General features: G+C 49.7%; 1 protein-coding gene across 1 annotated transcript; it reads right to left on the reverse strand.

The window, feature by feature from the left end:
- Positions 1-535: 535 nt before the first annotated feature.
- LOC135981567 (uncharacterized) lies at positions 536-2,582 on the reverse strand. Its single transcript, XM_065584634.1, has 2 exons — positions 2,006-2,582; positions 536-1,011 (listed from the first exon to the last, which is right to left on the reverse strand). The coding sequence occupies exons 1-2, from the start codon at positions 2,580-2,582 to the stop codon at positions 536-538; spliced, it is 1,053 nt and encodes a 350-aa protein (XP_065440706.1).
- Positions 2,583-21,497: the final 18,915 nt, after the last annotated feature.

A 21,497-nucleotide genomic window follows, 5' to 3' on the forward strand; every position in this document is an offset into this window, starting at 1 on the left:
TGTAGTGTAGTGACGCGAATGCAGCTTCTAAACTCAAGGATTGACAGGCTCCGCTGCGGTGGGATGGTTGTTTCAACGGAGCCTGTCACCCCTCCTGATCGGGACTGTGTGTATGGGGGGGTCTATGTGACTTTGTGGCAGGGGGAGGACGGTTACAGATCCCCTGCTGTGTGGCTCTGTGATCCTGCATAAGGACCGCCGCTTAAGATCTGTAACTGCCCTCCCCCGCCACAAAGTCACAGAGCAACCCACCCCCCACCACATAACATGAAAACAACCTCCCAGACTAACCAGGGTAACTAGTCACTGCATCACTGCACTGTGTATGTGCCCTGCTGCTGTGCCTGCCCCCGCCTATGTACCCTGCCAAAGGTGACTGTCCTGTCCAATTACCAACCCCCTTTCCCCTCCTCCTCCAAAAGAACATGATTGAAACAGTAGTTAACAGAAACGTATTTTTTATTATCAACTACACATGGAACTGGGAGGTGAAACTTGGACGGGGGCTTGTGTCAGGCGGGAAGGAAAGAACTTTTCAAATTTTGGGGAATGAGAGCCTTCTGCTACTAGAGCTCTCTGCAGGGGTGGAGTGAGACTTAGCAGGGACTCTGCCGCCTCTCCTTCTTTGCACTTTGGGTGAGGTGGGTATGGGACTTGGTGGCGGGGGAGGGCGGTTAGAGATGGACTGCAGCGGGGCTCTGTCCTCCTGCCTCCGTTCCTGCAGAACATCCACAAGGCGCCGGAGCGTGTCCGTTTGCTCCCTCAGTAGTCCAAGCAGCGTTTGAGTCGCCTGCTGGTCTTCCTGCCGCCACCTCTCCTCCCGATCCATGTTTGCTTGGTGCATTCGGGTCAAGTTCTCCCGCCACTGGGTCTGCTGTGCTGCCTGGGCTTGGGAACAGGCCATAAGCTCAGAGAACATGTCCTCCCGTGTCCTCTTCTTCCTACGCCTAATCCGCGCTAGCCTTTGGGAGTGTGATGCCAGGCTAGGTTGTGAGACAGTCGCAGATGGGGCTGTGGAAATGGGAAAAAGGGAGTGAATTCCTCAGAAAGATAAATGTAGTTGTGAACAAAGAACATAGTCTTTCTCTGTGAACAAGACCATGCACAGCACCTATCACATGCGCACTCAGCACAAGGTCGAATTCTCGGCCTTCGCATTCAGTGCCTGGGGTCTTGCACAGCACATTTGAGAAGCGGGGCAGCACAACGGAATTTCTGTTGGAGGCAGGCATGGTAAGCCGTAGACTTGTGGCAGTTTAAAACTTTTATATTACCACTGGCCTCATTTCACATTTAAAGCAATGTCAGTTCCTGCTGCCAGCAATCCAGCAAGCGGGAACTCTGCCCCTGTCCCACCCCCTCGCGGCTGTCCCCGGAAACGATCCCTTTCGGCTGCCCCTCTCCCGCCTCCACCGCGTGGCTACAAACCAGCGGTTACAGTTCTGTAAAGGAACGGGCAAGCAGTCCCAACACTAACATTCCCCTACCTAATTCAAAGCAGGTCACCATGGGCGACATCACCCTGATGAGGATCTCTGAGAGCGAGAGAGAGAGAATGCTCCGGGAAAGCCTCCAAAGACCAGGGCCGTATGCCGCCCTGCTGTGCAGAGCAATGATTCCCGAGTACTTGATAGTCTCGTGGCGCGGCAACGTGTCGTACTTCGGAGGACCCAATAAGGCCGCTCTCCCCAGGAACCTCATGCAACGGCTTTCCAATTACCTCCAGGAGAGCTTCATCGAGATGTCCCAGGAGGATTACTGCTCTATCCCCGGATATATAGACCGCATTTTACTGTAGCTGCAGTAGCAGGGAATAAACAGTAGAGCGGCTTGGGCAGGACAATCACGGAAAACCGGACATTGCTAGATTTTTTTTCAAAACTTGCACTGCCCATGACTAAACCGTTAAGCGCCTAGGGCACAGTAATCATGAACAACCCATTCTTTTAATTGTTAATATTCCTGTTCTGTTAAAAATAAATGTTTAGATGTTTACAACACTTACTGGCTGATCCTTCCCCAGATTCTGTGTCCGGGGTAACGGCTGGGGACGCTTCGTAGGGGATCTCTGTAAGGGTGATGAAGAGATCCTGGCTGTCGGGGAAATCAGCGTTGTGAGCGCTGCCGACTGCCTCGCCCTCCTCATCTCCTTCCTCATCTTCCCCGTCCCCTAACATGTCCGAGGAACCGGCCGTGGACACTATCCCATCCTCAGAGTCCACGGTCACTGGTGGGGTAGTGGTGGCGGCCGCACCGAGGATGGAATGCAGTGCCTCGTAGAAACGGGATGTCTGGGGATGGGATCCGGAGCGTCCGTTTGCCTCTTTGGTCTTCTGGTAGCCTTGTCTCAGCTCCTTGATTTTCACGCGGCACTGCGTTGCATCCCGGCTGTATCCTCTCTCTGACATGTCTTTAGAGATCTTCTCGTAGATCTTTGCATTCCGTTTCTTGGAGCGCAGCTCGGAAAGCACGGACTCATCGCCCCACACAGCGATGAGATCCAAGACTTCCCGATCAGTCCATGCTGGGGCCCTCTTTCTATTCACAGACTGCACGGCCATCACTGCTGGAGAGCTCTGCATCGTTGCCAGTGCTGCTGTGCTCGCCACGATGTCCAGACAGGAAATGAGATTCAAACTGGCCAGACAGGAAAAGGAATTCAAATTCAAATTTTCCCGGGGCTTTTCCTGTGTGGCTGGTCAGAGCATCCGAGCTCGCACTGCTGTCCAGAGCGTCAACAGAGTGGTGCACTGTGGGATAGCTCCCGGAGCTATTAGCGTCGATTTCCATCCACACCTAGCCTAATTCGACATGGCCATGTCGAATTTAGCGCTACTCCCCTCGTCGGGGAGGAGTACAGAAGTCGAATTAAAGAGACCTCTATGTCGAACTAAATAGCATCGCAGTGTGGACGGGTGCAGGGTTAATTCGATTTAACGGCGCTAACTTCGACATAAACGCCTAGTGTAGACCAGGCCTAAGAAAGCAGCCCTGATTTCGGTATATAAAACTGGTTATTACTCTTGCATCCCAGGTAGGCTATGACATCACAGAACCCTTTCCATGTCCATGCCACCTTTAACCAGCACATGCAGGGCCGTCCTTTGGATTTATGGTGCCCTAGGCGGGATTATTAAACTGGTCCCCCTGTGCCTGACTTGCTCTTAACAACACAAACATAAGCTTACAGTATTGGAAAACTTGCCACATGCATGTTATTAAACCCAGTTTAACTTAATTAAGCACACTGTAATGCTGATGGACTAGCACTAAAGAAGTAGCGCTATAGAAAAAAATCTGATTTGACAGAATGATGCAAATAATATAATTTTTTTAATTTGTCAACATTTTATTGGAAATTTATATGAAGAGGTATTGAAACAAGGATTTGTTTTTAATTAAAAGCAATCTTTCTGGCTTTTTTTGGCTGCAAAAGCAGTAATAATGTCATTGTATGACAAAGACAAAGTGATGTCTTGTTCGATTGCAGGAATAGCAAGACCAGTCAAGCATTCCTGACTCATTGTAGAACGGAGATAGTTTTTAATGAGCTTTAGTTTTGAGAAACTCCGTTCTCCTGATGCTACTGTTACAGGAATTGTCGGTAGAATACGAGTGGCAATGTACACATTAGGATATATGTCAACAAGTTTGCTGGTATGAATAAACTGTACAATGTCCATCACCGATTTTGCATGTGGCAACACTGGTGACAGTGTCCTCAATTCTTCGTACAGTTCAAGTCCATTTAAATCAAAACTATCACCGTGCTTCAGGAGGCTCTCTAGGTTCTTGCGCTGTGACCTTGAGCTAGTGTGAAGACACCTCACAAGGCGCTCCGCCCTGACTGAGACACAATAGAGTTGGAAACCCATGTCATTTTTACAAAGCCACTTTTTAGTTTTAAATGTATAGTGGGCATCAGTCTTAATGTTAGTTACAACTCTATATCAACCTTCTACTGTAAATAGATCAATGGCATTATCCAGTTTAATAAGCTGGGTTTCCAAGCAGTGGGGAAATATAACCCCTAGTTTTACTCCTAGTTAAAGCACAAAGTGACCAAAATGAAGTCAGCACAGAATCATCTCATCTAGATTAAGGTAGCACAGAAATGTTACAGAAGTACCTCATTTTTGTTTGGAAAGACATTAGCAATAGCAGCACATTTTGGGCACTGCCAGAAATACATGATAAATCACTGCCTCTAAAGTTCCATCAAAAACTGACATTTTCACAGCTCTAGCATGATCTGCTACACAGATTCTTCAGAAGGAAGTGTCCCTGGCCTTTTTAACTCGTATTAACCATGTATTTACTTTATGAAAGTTGGACAAAACATTGTGAAAATGTAAGACATTGGCTGCCCAACCTCTGGGCTGGCAAAAGCTATACTGACTCACTGGGAAAAAAAGCAAGAGAATCTTAGTACAACATATGGTCACTCTATACCAGGGATCGGCAACCTTTCAGAAGTGGTGTGCCAAGTTCACTGTAATTTAAGGTTTCCCATGCCAGTAATACATTTTAACATTTGTAGAAGGCCTCTCTCTATGTCTATATTATATAAATAAACTATTGTTGTATTTAAAGTAAATAAGGTTTTTAAAATATTTAAGAAGCTTCATTTAAAATCAAATTAAAATGCAGATCTTATCAATTTAGTGTGATCCTTGCCTGGGATCCTTGTCTGGGGTTCCAGCCACCAGCCCCGCTCAGCCCACTGCCGTTCTGGGGTCCAGCTATTGGCCCTACTCAACCCACTGCCGGTCTGGGATTCCATTCACTCAGCCGGCAGCAGGCTGAGCGGGCCGCTGGCGGGCTGAGCGGAACCGGCGGGGGGGGCTGAGTGGCTCAGTCCGTTGCCAGTCTGGGGTGCCGGCAGCACTCAGCCTGCTGCTGCTCTGGGGTTCTGGCTGCCGGCCCCTTGCCAGTCGGGGTCCCAGCCGCCGGCCCCGCTCAGCCTGCCGCCGGCCCCACTCAGTCCCCCACTGGCCCCACTCAGTCCGCTGCCGGCTGAGTGAATGGAACCCCAGGCTGGCAGCGGGTTGAGTGGCTCAGACAGGGTCTCAGCCGCCGGCCTGCTCAGCCCGTTGCCAGCCTGGGGTTCCTTGGGGGTCCCCAGGCCAGCAGCAGGTGCTGAGTGGGGCCGGCGGCTGGGACCCCGGCTGGCAATGGGGCAGCAGCCGGAACCCCAGAGCGGCGGTGGGCTGAGCCGCTCAGCCCGCCGCGGCATGCCATCAAAAATCAGCTTGTGTGCCACCTTTGGCACGTGTGCCGTAGGTTGCCGACCCCTGCTCTATACACTAGTAAGGGGATGAGCATATTACAGTTGTTGGAGGGCTCTATTTAGCAGTAACAGGGCTATAGGAAAGTCAGTCAACATTTTTTGTTTCTCTGATGAAAACTGGCCCACTCCCTGCCCCAAACCAAACTTGTCACAAATAATTGTCAACAACTTAATTTTCTGTTTTTGGCTAAGATATTGATTTAAAAAATATATTGAAATTGAATTCAGGGATTGTTAGCAAGCATTTTTGGCAAACAAAGTTGTTAAATGACAATCTAAATGGCAACACAGTACTGCTTTCATGCTTGGCTCACCCGCCAGCCTGCTGGTCCAACAGCTGCAGTAGAGGAGGAGATAGGTGGAAAACTGCAGGACCCCAAAATCCACCTCTTGGGGTGCAGAGTGGCAACAGCAGCAGCAAACCCTCAGGTCCGATCACACGCCAATGGGCACCGCCGCCAGCCCCACGGACCATGGTGAAGTTAGCACACCATCTGATCTCAGGGACGGGACACCCATGGAGCCACAGCAGCTCATCCTGCCCTGCGCAGCTCCCCCCGGATGAGATGGATCGCTGCCAGCCTGGGGGAGAGACGTGCTCCCCAGCTAGGGTGACCAGATCCAGATGTCCTGATTTTATAGGGCCAGTCCCGATATTTGGGGCTTTGTCTTATATAGGCACCAATTACCCACACCTAGGGTGACCAGACAGCAAGTGTGAAAAATCGGGACAGGGGGTGGGGGGTTATGGGAGCCTATATAAGAAAAAGACCCAAAAATTGGGACTGTCCCTATAAAAGTGGGACATCTGCTCACCCTATCCCAACCCCCCGTCCTGATTTTTCACACATGCTATCTGGCTATCCCCAGCCCAGCCACGCATGACCATTCCAATCCTGGCTGGCTGCCGAGGAAGTGAGTTACTTTCACTTTCATTCCTCAGCAGGCAGCCAGCCAGCCTCCCCCTCCCCCCCAACACCTCACCCAACCCAGCCCTGTCGGAGGGGAGGAGAGAGAGAGAGAAGGGTGCTCCTTGGGGGGGGAGAAAAGGGGAGTGCTCCGTGGGGTGTTGGGGGGAGAAGAATGGATGTTATGGGGGACAACCAGGGGCGTCTCCAGGCACCAGCGCAGCAAGCGCCTGCCTGGGGTGCTCTTTGCCGGTCGCCCTGAGGGCGGCAGTCAGGCTGCCTTCGGCAGCATGCCTGCGGGAGGTCCCCCGGTTCCGAGAGGCACCCCTGCTCTTACACATCCCAAATACCCTGTCCAGCACCTCCCAAATACCATCTCCCAGTACACACACACCCCTCCAGCACCCCAAAATACCCTCTCGAGCTCACCCCCTTCCCCCGCAGCAGTGTCCTCTATTACGGAACTTGAAATACAGGTGGGGTCACCCTAGATACAGTTGAATTTTAAAGGCAGGTGTTTCTGTTCTACCTCATGGAGTGACCGCAATGGGGCCAGGCTCTGGAAGTCTCAATGAGCTACAATCCCAGCTGGATCCCCAGAGGTAGTTCCAGAAGGCCGGGGTGATTCCCTGCACAGCCTGGGCAGAGGCAGCGTTGCCCTTTTCTCTCCCCTCATTCTGAAGGCTTGGCCCGGACCCATGACACAAGGTTGGGTGAGCTGGATACACGATGGGAAAAGCCCTGAGTGGGGGGACTCAGGCTGGTGCAGAGAGGGGAGCAGAGCCCGGAGGCCTCCAGCCTGGCTCTCTCTCTCCTTCCCCTCTCCACCTAGTACCTTGTGTATCCCGCTGCGGCTGGGCTGAATCTCGCCCCAGGGGGCCCAGCCGAGGGACACCCCATCTCTCTCTCGCTCTCCCGGGGGTCTCTCTCGGAGTCAGGGTCACCGTCCACTGACGGAAGAGGTGCCTGGCAGTTGCGCGGGGAGTCTCGCTTGCTCAAGTGGAGATGACTCCGTCCAAGGCAGAGTGGCGCCTGCCGACATTCCCCGCTCCAGCGGGGTCTGTCCACCAGCTACCTCGTCCCTGGAGCGCAGGGTCTCGCCTCTGCCCCACACGGAGGGAGCCCTCATTGCTCAGTGTATAACGGGGGGTCACTTAGCCTCCTGTACAACACGAGCAAGAGCCTTGTGTCCAGCAAGTATAAATGGGAGTGGTTCCTCCCGGGCTTTGTCTGTGGGTCCGGAAGCCCGGGAGGGCGCCGCCCCTCACTCCCAGGCTGGGGTGGCCGCATGGCCGGAGTGAGACTGCTGTCTAGCCCTGTCCACACAGGGGACAGAGAGGGGGACACGGGGGCACACATCAGAGCTCCTCACCTATGATATAGGAGCACAAGCCCCATGGACTCTCGCCCTTGGTTTTACAATTGTACTTCTTTTTTCTTTCTTTTTGTGTGTGTGTTTTTTCTTAATAGTTATATTTTACCTTTTTAATATATTTTACTTGTATTTCCTTTTTTATTTTATTGTTGTTTATATATATATATATAAAGTTTCTTTTAATTTTATTTCCCCTTTTATGGTTTTTATGTATTTTACAATTCTTTTATTTTTCAGTTTTTATTATTTTACTTTTTTTAAGTCTGTTAATATTTTTGTATTTTATTCATTATTACTATTTTAAATTTATTTTGCACTTTTTATAAATGTATTATTTTTTCTATTTTTTATTCTATTTTATGTGAATCGTATACTGTTGTCCAATCATTTGGGCTCCTATCTTCTCTCACTCCAGTGAGGATCTTCAGCCTCTCACCCCATCATGGTAGTCATGCGCCGCCCCAGCCAAGTCTCTTTGTCCCCTGACTCCAGCCAGACTCTCCACCACCACCATTCCAGCCCATGGTGCTAAAGTGCGCACCCCCTGGCTTGAAGTGGTTTCCATCCTATGTTTACAGATTGGTTCACTGACTCTCAGCATCCCACTATAAAAATTGTTCCAGCACCTCTGATCCAGCCTGCTCCCTTGTCCCAGGAGTCAGCTGACTGGTGTGGGGGCCAAAGGGCTGAGCTGGGTTTTACAGTTCAGTCAACATAACCAAATAAAGCATGTTTGTAAGCCTCTGTGAAAAAGTGGTAGCCTAAGGGAAGTTAGGCACCAACTTCTTTTAGAGCATAAAGTGCTACTTTGGCTGTTTTATCAAAATGTAAATTTAATGTGATCATTTAACATAACTTGCTTAAATCCAAGGAATGAGGTTAGTCCATATAAGGGACAGATTGTCAAGGCCCCAGGGCTCACATAAGTCAGGGATGGGCATTGTTTTAAGAACATGAATAGAATAGAATCTGACTCCTGGTTAGGAAGAAAACAATTCAGTGATAGAGTGGAGATACACAACTGGATACACAACTGCAGTTATTGCTGTAGCTCCATAAGCAGGCTGAACTGACTTATTCCCTGCCCTCCATCTCTTCTCTTCCCCCCCTCTGGTAGATGCATAGGGAATCTCCTAGCATGGGCCACCTAATTCGTCTCTCCTTTCCTAGACTAATCCATGACCTCAAAGGAATAATTGTGATCTTATTACCTCTTACTAGCCACCAAGAAGGCACACTGGATGCACAAGCCTAAACACAAATATTCCCTTTGAGTAAAGCAAGTGGGTTTAAATATTTTTTAAAAAACAGCTCTGACAAATGCTGCATTTAATAAATCCCTTTGCAAATCAATTCCATCAGCCAGGGAAAAGTGGTTTTACTGAACAGCCATTATGGATAAAAGCAAAGGGGAGCAAAGGAAATTGCACTGCAGAATTGTGAAGGAGTGGGGAAGCATGACAGATGTAGCTACAGAATAAGTGGGAAACAGGGCTGGCTCCAGGCACCAGCTAAAGAAGCAGGTTCTTGAGGCTGCCAATACCAAAGGGCGGCACTCCAGCCGCTATCGGGGCGGCACGTCTGGGTTTGCAGCGCAGTAATTCGGTGGCGGGTCCCTCAGTCCCTCTCGGAGCGAAGGACCTGCCACCCAATTGCCACCGAAGAGTGGAATGGCGCATTCGTGCTGCCGCGGCTTTTTTTTTTTTTTTTTTTTTTTCCCGCGTGGGGCGGCAGAAAACCTGGAGCCAGCCCTGGGGACAACAAAGGATACTGGTGCCAGAGCTGCCGAGCCTGCCTCACCTCACGTCGGGGGAAAGAGTCACACTCACAGGTGAGTTCCTTCCCCCACCCCTCCCCTTCCCTTCCCAGAGACCCCAGCAGCCAATCCCCTCCCTCAGACTGTGCTGCATTCGGCTCTCTCTAGGACCCAGCAGCCCTGCTGTTAAATGCTCCACTGCTTCCCGTCTGTCTGGGCTCCGGGCAGAGCAGTGCCCCCAGGTAGCGTGGTGCCCTAGGCGGTTGCCTGTTCTGCCTATGGCTAAGGATGGCCCTGAGCACATGCTCTCCTGCAGCCGTTTAACCCCCTTTCTCTCACGTTTGTGGAGCCATTGGTTGCGTTTGCAGTTGACTCTTCTCCATGTCTGTTTACTCTGCACTTTTGACCTTGGTGTCTGCCCTGGGGCTTGGCAGCAGACCAGGTGCAACTGGCAACTCTCTTGGGAATTTCACAGCCTTTCTGTCCTTCGATAAATTGACACTAACACCAAAGCCAGAACAGGGGCTTCCTCACACTCTGTGGCAGGGGGATGAGCACAAACTGGGCCTGGGGCCTTGCTGCCTTTTGGTGCATTTGGCATGTGCAGCCTCCTGACCCAAGCACAGTGGGAATTTGTAATAGCTCATTGCACAGTTATGAAACCTGAGCTGGAGGCATCATATCAATGCCTTTAGTGGTGGACAGGGGTGCACCAGAATTTTACTAAGGAGGAGGCCCAGAGCTCTCCCTCCTCTGCCCTGCACCCAGCCCCACACACTCCCACCTGCCCTTCCTCCCTGCACTCTGCCCCACACACTCCCACCTGCTGTTCCTGCAACCAACCCTGCACTCTCCTCCCTGCACCGACCTCTACACACATTCCCCTCCTGCTACCCCACACCCAGCCCTGTACTCTTCCCCCCCCCACATTGTCTGGACCCCTGCTCCAAGCTCTCCCCACTGCACCCCTCCCCTTCCTCCCCCTGTGGTCTCCCTGCCCCACATCCAGCCCCGAGTTCTTTCCCAGGGAGGTGGTCAGGCTGAAGAGCATCATCCCCACCATGGGTCAGGCAATTCTGGGAGCCCAGACTGCATCCTCCTCCTGTGTCTCCACTTCCACAGGAAGCACTAAGGCCTGGTCTACATTAGGAGGTTATGTCGAATTTAGCAGCGTTAAATCGAATTAACCCTGCACCCGTCCACACAACGAAGCTATTTAGTTCAACATAGAGGTCTCTTAAATTCGATTTCTGTACTCCTCCCCAACGAGGGGAGTAGCGTTAAATTCGACATGGCCATGTCGAATTAGGGTAGGTGTGGATGGAAATCGACACTAATAGCTCCAGGAGCTATCCCACAGTGCACCACTCTGTTGACGCTCTGGACAGCAGTCCGAGCTCTGATGCTCTGACCAGCCACACAGGAAAAGCACCGGGAAAATTTGAATTCCTTTTCCTGTCTGGGCAGTTTGAATCTCATTTCCTGTTTGGACATCATGGCGAGCTCAGCAGCACTGGCAACGATGCAGAGTTCTCCAGCAGTGATGGCCGTGCAGTCTGTGAATAGAAAGAGGGCCCCAGCATGGACCAATTGGGAAGTCTTGGATCTGATCGCTGTGTGGGGCGATGAGTCCGTGCTTTCGGAGCTGCGATCGAAAAGACGGAATGCAAAAATCTATGAGAAGATGTCAAAAGCCATGACAGAGAGAGGATACAGCCAGGATGCAACGCAGTGCCGCATGAAAATCAAGGAGCTGAGACAAGCGTACCAGAAGACCAAAGAGTCAAACGGACGCTCCGGATCCCAGCCCCAGACATGCCGTTTCTACGAGGCACTGCATTCCATTCTAGGTGCGGTCGCCACCACTACCCCACCACTGACCGTGGACTCTGAGGATGGGATATTGTCGACGGCTGCTTCCTCGGAGATGTTAGCGGACGGGGAAGATGAGGAAGGTGAGGAGGAGGACGAGGCAGTCAACAGCGCTTACAACGCTGATTTCCCAGACAGCCAGGATCTCTTCATCACCCTCACAGAGATCCCCTACCAACCGTCCCCAGGCATTAACCCGGACCCTGAATCAGGGGAAGGATCAGTTGGTAAGTGTTTTAAACATGTAAACATTTATTTTGAACAGAACAGGAATATTATCAATGTGTTTTTCATGATTTGTTTGCCCTAGGCGCTTAACGTTTTAGTCTTTGGCAGTGCAACTACTGCAAAAGAATCTAACAATGTCCGGTTTATCATGATTAGTTTGCCCTAGGTGCTCAACTTTTTAGTCCTTGCCAGTGCAGCTATTGGAATAGAAGGTCTATATGTACGGGGATAGAGCTGAAATCCTCATGGGACATCTCCACGAAGCTCTCCTGGAGGTAATTGGAAAGCCTTTGCATGAGGTTCCTGGGGAGAGCGGCCTTATTGTGTCCTCCGTAGTAGGAAACTTTTCCTCACCAGGCTATCATCAAGTACTCTGGGATCATTGCCTTGCAGAGCATGGCGGCATACGGCCCTGGTTTTTGCTGGCTTTCACGCAGCATGCGTTCTTTCTCGGTCTCCGAAATTCTCAGCAGAGTGATGTCGCTCATGGTGACCTGCTTAGAATTAGGGGAATATTACTATTGGGACTGCTTGCCTGTTCCTTTACAGAACTCTCACCGGCGGTTTACAGCCACGCGGTGGAGGTGGGAGAGGGGCAGCATACAGGGATCTTTCCCGGGGACAGCCCGAGGGGGTGGGAAAGGGACAGAGTTCATGCTTGCCAGATTGCAGGCAGCAGGAACTGGCCAACGATAGGAGCATTGCTTTTAACTTGAAAGGAGGGCACAGCTATAATTTAAGTTTTAAGCAGCCAAAAGTCTACAGCTTACCATGTCAGCCTGCTACCCGAATTCCGCTGTCCTGCCCCGGTTGTCTGATCTCCACTGCAAGACCCCAGGCACTGAATGCGAAGGCTGAAAATTCGACCTTATCCTGAGTGCGCATGTGATAGGTGCTGTGCATGGTCTTGTTCACAGAGAAAGACTATGTTCATTGTTCACCAAAAATTATCTTTGTGAGGAATTCACTCCCTTTTTCCCATCCCACAGCTGCGAATGTCTCCCGACCTACCCTGCCATCCCCCTCGCAGAGGCTGGCGCAGATTAGGCATAGAAAGAAAAGGACACGGAACGACATGTTCTCAGAACTTATGGGCTGCTCCCGAGCCGAGTCGGCACAGCAGACCCAGTGGAGGGAGAACATGTCGCAATACCAGCGAGCACACAGAGAATGGGAGGAGAGGTGGCGGCAGGAAGACCAGCAGGCGACTCAAACGCTGCTTGGACTAATGAGGGAGCAAACGGACACGCTCCGGCGCCTTGTGGATGTTCTGCAGGATCGGAGGCAGGAGGACAGAGATGCGCTGCAGTCTATCTCTAACTGCCATCCCCCGCCACAAAGTCCCATACCCCCCTCACCCAAAGTCCCAAGAAGGAGGGGCGGCAGGTGCCTTGAAAACTGTCACTCCACCCCTGCAGACTGCTCAAGTACCAGAAGGCTCTCATTCCCAAAAATTTGATAAGTCCTTTCCTTCCCGCTTCACCCAAGGCCCTGTACCAGTTTCATCCCCTAAGTGTGTAGTTGTTAATAAAAGATATGTTTCTGTTAATTACTGTTTCCATCATGTTCTTTTAGGGGAGACTGTGTTTGAAGGGGGAGAAGGGGGTTGGTAATTGGAGAGGACAGTCACCTTTACCAGGGTACAGACACGGGGGCAGGTTCAGCAGCAGGTCACACACACATTGCAGTCACTAGGCACCCTGGTCAGTCTGGGAGGTGGTTTTCATGTTCTGTGGGGGGGGGGGGCATGTGACTTTGTGGCGGGGGAGGGCGGATAGAGATCTTATGCAGCGGTCCTTGTCCTGGATCACAGAGCCACGCAGCAGGGGATCTGTAACCATCCTCCCCCGCCACAAGTCACATAGCCCCCACACACCGAGGACTGAAAAGGAGGGGTGGCAGGGTCCGTTGAAACAACCAGTCCACCACTGCGGACTGCTCTAGGAGCAGGAGCCTGTCATTCCTCCAGTTTAGAAGCGTTCTTTCCATCAGTACGCCCGCTATCCACCACAGTCTGCGTCCCACTTTCAACACTTTACTGTGAAATGCGTAATAAAGAAAACGGTGTCCATTAACAAAGTTCCGTGTCTTTTATTTTTAAACGTGTGTTGGAAGGGGGGGGACGGGGTGAACGGGATATGTAGCTGGAGAGGATAGTCAACAGTAAGTGGGTAAAGAAACGGGGGCAGGTTCAGCTTCTCTTTAAACAAACTTAATACTCACAGGTTACCCTGCTCACTGAGGAACTTTGCTTTCAAAGCCTCCCGGATGCACAGCGCGTTCCGCTGGGCTCTTCTAATCGCACGGCTGTCTGGCTGGGTGTAATCAGCAGCCAGGCTATTTGCCTCAACCTCCCACCCCGCCATAAAGGTCTCCCCCTTGCTCTCACACAGATTGTGGAGCACACAGCAAGCTGCAATAACAATGGGGATATTGGTTTCGCTGAGATCAGAGCGAGTCAGTAAGCTTCTCCATCTCCCCTTTAGATGTCCAAAAGCACACTCCACCACCATTCTGCACTTGCTCAGCCGGTAGTTGAAGAGTTCTTTTTCACTGTCCAGGGCTCCTGTATAGGGCTTCATGAGCCAGGGCATTAGCGGGTAGGCTGGGTCCCCGAGGATCACTATAGGCATCTCCACATCCCCAACAGTTATTTTCTGGTCCGGGAAGTAAATACCTTCCTGCAGCCGTCTAAACAGACCAGAGTTCCTGAAAACACGAGCGTCATGAACCTTGCCTGGCCATCTTACGTTGATGTTGGTAAAACGTCCCCTATGGTCCACCAGTGCTTGCAGCACCATTGAAAAGTAGCCCTTTCGGTTAATGTACTGGCTGGCCTGGTGGTCCAGTCCAGGATAGGGATGTGAGTTCCATCTATAGCCCCACCGCAGTTTGGGAATCCCATCGCAGTGAAGCCATCTATGATGACCTGGACGTTTCCAAGGGTCACTACCTTCGACAGAAGTAGCTCAACGATTGCGTTGGCTACTTGCATCACAGCAACCCCCACAGTAGATTTCCCGACGCCAAAGTGATTCGCGACTAACCGGTAGCTGTCTGGCGTTGCAAGCTTCCAGAGGGCTATGGCCACTCGCTTCTGGACAGTCAGGGCTGCTCGCATCCGGGTGTCCTTGCGCTTCAGGGCAGGGGACAGCAACTCACAAAGTTCCAGGAAAGTTCCCTTCCGCATCTGAAAGTTTCGCAGCCACTGTGATTCATCCCAGACCTGCAGCACTATGTGGTCCCACCAGTCCGTGCTTGTCTCCCGGGCCCAGAATCGCCGTTCCACAGAATCAACATGACCCATTGTGACCATGATGTTCACTGCGCGGGGTCCCATGCTTTGCAAGAGGTCTGTGCCACTCTCAGACTTCATGTCCTCAGCGTGCTGCCGTAGCCTCCTCTCCCGATTTCTCAGCATCTGCCTCTGGAAAAGGTGGATGATAAGCTGCGAGGTGTTGACAACGGCCATAACTGCAGCGATGGTCACAGCGGGATCCATGCTCGCAGTGCTGTGGCGTCCGCGCTGTCACTCACCAGAAAAGTGCGCGAACTGATTGCCCGCTGGCGCTTTCAGGGAGGGAGGGCAGGAGTGACGGTTGGATGACGAAAGTTACCCAAAACCACCCTCAACACATTTTTTTCCCCAGCAGGCACTGGGCGCTCGACCCAGAATTCCAATGGGCAGCGGGGACTGCGGGAACTGTGGGATAGCTACCCACAGTGCACCACTTCCAGTGTCGACGCTTGCCCCGTTAGTGTGGACTCACAAAGTCGAATTACTGTCTTTAGTGTGGATACGCACGTTCGACTTTGTAATATCGATTCCACATATTCGATTTAAGTACAATTGAAATACTCTCGTAGTGTAGACATACCCTAACAGCCTGGATTCAATCCTCCCAGCCCTGGGGGTTCCTGGTGTCCCCCACGCCACCTCTCCCCAGGGGCTGGGGATGCCTGGTGCCCATGGGCACTGGAAGGACTGCAATGGTCGGCTGGCCAAGCAGGTACATGAGATTGCAGAGCCACTAAAACTTGCTCAGCTGCTCTCTGTCCTGATGGAAGGGCATCTGGGTCAGCATTTACAGCTCTGGCCAGGGGCCAAGCTCCCCCTGCAACACATTCTGGTCATCCTTGGTAACCGTGGAGAGTCAGGAGCTCTATAACCCCTCCATAATACCTTTGGAAATCTGCCCCCTAGTAAAAAGAAGAACAGGAGGACTTGTGGCACCTTAGAGACTAACAAATTTATTAGAGCATAAGCTTTCGTGGACTACAGCCCACTTCTTCGGATGCATATAGAATGGAACATATATTGAGGAGATATATATACACACATACAGAGAGCATGAACAGGTGGGAGTTGTCTTACCAACTCTGAGAGGCCAATTAATTAAGAGAAAAAAACTTTTGAAGTGATAATCAAGCTAGCCCAGTACAGACAGACAGTTAGATAACAAGTGTGAGAATACTTACAAGGGGAGACAGATTCAATGTCTGTAATGGCTCAGCCATTCCCAGTCCTTATTCAAACCGGAGTTGATTGTGTCTAGTTTGCATATCAATTCTAGCTCAGCAGTTTCTCGTTGGAGTCTGTTTTTGAAGTTTTTCTGTTGTAATATAGCCACCCGCAGGTCTGTCACTGAATGACCAGACAGGTTAAAGCAGAACACAACGCCATCTACAGCCTCAGAAACAACCCTGACATCATAATCAAAAAGGCTGACAAAGGAGGTGCTGTCGTCATCATGAATAAATTGGAATATGACCAGGAGGCTGCTAGACAGCTCTCTAATACCACATTCTACAGGCCATTATCCTCTGATCCCACTGAGGATTACCTAAAGAAACTACACCATCTGCTAAAAAAACTCCCTGACAAAGCACAGGAACAAATCTGTACAGACACATGCCTAGAACCCCGACCAGGGGTATTCTATTTGCTACCCAAGATCCATAAACCTGGATATCCTGGACGCCCCATCATCTCAGGCATTGGCACCCTAACATCAGGCTTGTCTGGTTATGTAGACTCTCTCCTCAGACCCTACGCTACCAGCACTCCCAGCTATCTTCGAGACACCACTGACTTCCTGAGGAAACTACAATCCATCGGTGATCTTCCAGAAAACACCATCCTGGCCACTATGGACGTAGAAGCCCTCTACACCAATATTCCACACAAAGATGGACTACAAGCTATCAGGAACAGTATCCCTGATAATGTCACAGCTAACCTGGTGGCTGAACTTTGTGATTTTGTCCTCACCCACAACTATTTCACATTTGGGGACAATATATACCTTCAAGTCAGCGGCACTGCTATGGGTACCCGCATGGCCCCACAATATGCCAACATTTTTATGGCTGACTTAGAACAACGCTTCCTTAGCTCTCGTCCCCTAACGCCCCTACTCTACTTGCGCTACATTGATGACATCTTCATCATCTGGACCCATGGAAAAGAAGCCCTTGAGGAATTTCACCATGATTTCAATAATTTCCATCCCACCATCAACCTCAGCCTAGATCAATCCACACAAGCGGTCCATTTCCTGGACACTACTGTGCTAATAAGCGATGGTCACATAAATACCACCCTATACCGGAAACCTACTGACCGCTACACTTACCTACATGCCTCCAGCTTCCATCCAGGACACACCACACGATCCATTGTCTACAGCCAAGCTCTAAGATATAACCGCATTTGCTCCAATCCCTCGGATAGAGACAAGCACCTACAAGATCTCTATCAAGCATTCTTAAAACTACAATACCCACCTGCTGAAGTGAAAAAACAGATTGACAGAGCCAGACGAGTACCCAGAAGTCACCTCCTACAAGACAGGCCCAACAAAGAAAATAACAGAACACCACTAGCTGTCACCTTCAGCCCCCAACTAAAACCTCTCCAGCGCATCATCAGAGATCTACAACCTATCCTGAAAGATGATCCTTTACTCTCACAGATCTTGGGAGACAGACCTATCCTCGCTTACAGACAACCCCCCAACCTAAAGCAAATACTCACCAGCAACCACACATCACTGAACAAAACCACTAACCCAGGAACCTATCCTTGTAACAAACCCGATGTCAACTCTGTCCACATATCTATTCCAGTGACATCATCATAGGACCTAATCACATCAGCCATACCATCAGGGGCTCGTTCACCTGCACATCTACCAATGTGATATATGCCATCATGTGCCAGCAATGCCCCTCTGCCATGTACATTGGCCAAACCGGACAGTCTCTACGCAAAAGAATTAATGGACACAAATCTGACATCAGGAATCAAAATACTCAAAAACCAGTGGGAGAACACTTTAACCTGTCTGGTCATTCAGTGACAGACCTGCGGGTGGCTATATTACAACAGAAAAACTTCAAAAACAGACTCCAACGAGAAACTGCTGAGCTAGAATTGATATGCAAACTAGACACAATCAACTCCGGTTTGAATAAGGACTGGGAATGGCTGAGCCATTACAGACATTGAATCTGTCTCCCCTTGTAAGTATTCTCACACTTGTTATCTAACTGTCTGTCTGTACTGGGCTAGCTTGATTATCACTTCAAAAGTTTTTTTTCTCTTAATTAATTGGCCTCTCAGAGGTGGTAAGACAACTCCCACCTGTTTATGCTCTCTGTATGTGTGTATATATATCTCCTCAATATATGTTCCATTCTATATGCATCCGAAGAAGTGGGCTGTAGTCCACGAAAGCTTATGCTCTAATAAATTTGTTAGTCTCTAAGGTGCCACAAGTCCTCCTGTTCTTCTTTTTGCGGATACAGACTAACACGGCTGCTACTCTGAAACCTGCCCCCTAGTGATTTTTGGTGCAGTACCGACGTTGGCCACTAGATGCCACTGTAATCCCATACGAACAGAGCTGCCAATAGTCGCACTTGCTAAGAATGTGATGTCTCTTGGTGCCACCAGGTGGCCATTTCTGCAGGTTCTGGGATGTCACGTGTTAATAATGGAACCTCTTTCCCATTTCTGTGTTTAAAGCTTCAGGATGATTGTATGGTGATGCAGGTGGAAACTAAGAACAAACAATCTCCTCTTCTTTGTGAACAACATAAGTTCAAGGAAAGGTGTATTTGAGGGGTTTTTTCCTTGATTTTGTACATATTTTTAATTTTTTTCCTGAAGATCAAAAATCCGAATAAAGCAACATTAAAGCAACTGAGTTAGGTGAACTGGGACTCTCTGGGTGGATTGTGCCATGCAAGGTGGGAGCTCCATGTGTTTGGAATCCACCACTGCGGGTCTTTGGTGGAAAGAAATTGATATTAAAGGAAAATATGACACCTTCCTCTGTCCTGTCATTTCCAGGACTCACAAAAGGAAATATTTCTCAGGGAGGCTTCAGGTTCTCAAAGGTGTTTGTGAGTTGGGAATATTCTGTAACGGGGCAGAAGATATTTATGTGGTAGATACAGCAACGGTTTGATAGAATGTGATGTTTGCGTTTCTTCTTTTGCAGAAGAGCATGTCTTGCTGAGTACAATACAGCCTGTGATCAGACCTCCCCCCTGAAACCTGCTACAAGTCTCTAGGTAGAGTTACTTGTGAGTGATACTCTATATAAGCAGGAGAATGGTACTGCTATTGTGGGGAACTTTCCTAGTTTATACATTACCCCGGTGGAATTGGCTAGTGAAAGAATCTGAGGCCTCGCTCCCACTTCCTTTACCCAGAGGCCTGCCTGACCTCGAGGACTCCTCTTCCACTCTCCTTTGTGGCAGAGTCCTTGTAACTCTGACAAGGCTGGGCCCAAGATTCCTGGGGGCTCAACCCCCAACCTTGTTGTGGTCAGTTAGGACACGGACTAGGGTGTCCCCACTCTGGGGTGCTTTCTCCAATCTGGACACTTCCCTGACCCACTGATCATTAGATATACTTATAAGCAAATACGATTTATTAAACAGCAACTAATTAAAAAAATAAGGAAAAATGGGAAAGGTTAAAGAAAAACACGTAACCCTGCTCTGTGGGCACAGGAAAACCACAAACAGCATCTCTGGAATATAAGTGAAGTTCACAGTCTGTTCCTTACATTTCCCAGTCCTACCGCCCAGGTCCTGGCTCTGCTGTGGGATGGACACTTGCTCTGGTGGTAGCCACATGCCCTCACGCTGTAAGTGGCAGGGCCCTTCTCCTCAGCATCAGCCCCACCCCCACCCCATCAGGGTCACAGTCTCCCTCCCAGTCCAGTCTGCAGGGCCTCTTGGCTGGTGGCGTCTCCCTGTGCTGGGCCCTCTGCCCAGGGCCCGTTCGCTCTCCTCAGCTGCTCTCCTCTGGCCTCTCTGGCTGCTGCTGCTCTGATTTCCAGGCTCCTTTAGGTTGGCCCCACTCTGGACCAGGCAGCTCCCCCTAACATGGAGGACAGGACCCCGTGGCCTCCTGACTCCCTCATTACCCTGCCTGCCCTGTCAATCAGGCTTACTCTGGAGCATTTGCCTCTCCCCATTGGCCTTGGGGACTGTCATTGTCCCTTCCTTTTTTTTTTTTTTGGTATTGGGAGAGGACCAACCAAAAAACCCCACTAAGTTTCAGTAAGGGGCCAACAGTCCCCTTATATTCCCCCTTGCTAAAATTCTGCCAAAAGCCAGAATGTTCACACCAGCACATCCAGGTCCCATATTATCAACATTTACCAGCATTATGTTTTAGATAGATAGATAGATAGATAGATAGATAGATATTAACAATTAACAAAAGACCAATTAACATATTTAACATTCCATGTCCACTTCTTTATACTATACATGATAATATTCATTGACACAATGCATAGAACCAATAACATAATCATCTCTAAGTTTAACAGGTGTACATTCATAAATTCTCAGGGACCTTCTTAAGACTGATAGTTCATTACCCATATTTTCTATTCCCCTGTCCCCAGGTAACACCAGGTCAATTTGAGGGATTTGGTCATTTTTGTCAGGGTTTGGATTTGCTCCATTGGTTTCAGTCTCCTCGGGACAGGCTCCTCTATGCCATTGGGTCATTACACTAATTGAATCTATTTCCCCATGTTAAGTATCCTTACACCTTCTATGGGTCATCTCGATTATCACTTCAGAGATTTTTTGTTTTTTGTTTTTTCTCCTGCTGATGATAGCTCATCTCAATTGATTGGCCTCTTACAGTTGGTATGGCTACTTCCACCTTTTCATGTTCTCTGTATGTATAAATATCTTCTTTCTGTGTGTTCCATTCTATGAAGTGGGCTGTAGCCCACGAAAGCTTATGCTCAAATAAATTTGTTAGTCTCTAAGGTGCCACAATACTCCTGTTCTTTCTGAGCCAGTATCTAACAAACAGCTGGTCTTCACCCCTGCTATACATACTTCAGCAGTTAGACAGTCTCCAAATGCTCGCTTACAGAAGTCACTAGATATGCTGGCACTGCCCGCATTCCTTTCAATACTGTATGCAGAGTAATTTTCCAACAAGGACAGGCCTAGGAATCCTTCTGTCACTGCTTGGCCTTCTACTGTAGGTGGGCCACTCACTCCTGGTGCCTCTTCGGTTCCGAGTGCCTGGGACTCTGTTCTCCTACTCATGGACATTCTCAGCTAGTATGCCCTGGCGTTTCACAAGTGGAACAAATGTAACTTCCCAGCTCGTCCTTCAGTGGGGATCTTCGGGATCCCAATGCTCTTGGATACTTTGGCGTACTAATGGGGATTTATTTCTTTCATCACCTTAGTCATCTCTTTCAGTATCTCCTCCTGTTGGACTGCCAGTTTTTGAACAGCTTCATTTAAACTTTCCAATATTAACTGTGTTTGGGACGGGGTCTTTTCCCCAGCAATTGCATTCACTAGGTCTCCACTTCATGTACCGGGGTTAGGTTTGGCCGCCTCTTCCACAGGAACTTCCTCTTCTTCGGATCACATAATGGCAGCCTGCATGAATTCATGGAACTTCTTACTGGGCTCTTCCTTAAACCTCCTTTTCATTTCACGGCAGAGGGAATCAGTCCAGAGCCTTCAGCACCAACTGCTCTTTCAGAACCATATCTGGGTCTGGAA

This window comes from Chrysemys picta, chromosome 1 (assembly GCF_011386835.1).
Source record: "Chrysemys picta bellii isolate R12L10 chromosome 1, ASM1138683v2, whole genome shotgun sequence".
In the NCBI taxonomy this organism is placed as follows: domain Eukaryota; kingdom Metazoa; phylum Chordata; order Testudines; family Emydidae; genus Chrysemys; species Chrysemys picta.

Bases quoted from the DNA above. Each gene is read 5' to 3' on its own strand.
- LOC135981567 (XM_065584634.1), bottom strand. From the start codon at position 2,582: ATGCAGAGCTCTCCAGCAGTGATGGCCGTGCAGTCTGTGAATAGAAAG. The intron at 1,012-2,005 runs GTAAGTGTTGTA...CCATTTCCACAG, and splicing joins ATCTGGGGAAGGATCAGCCA to CCCCATCTGCGACTGTCTCA.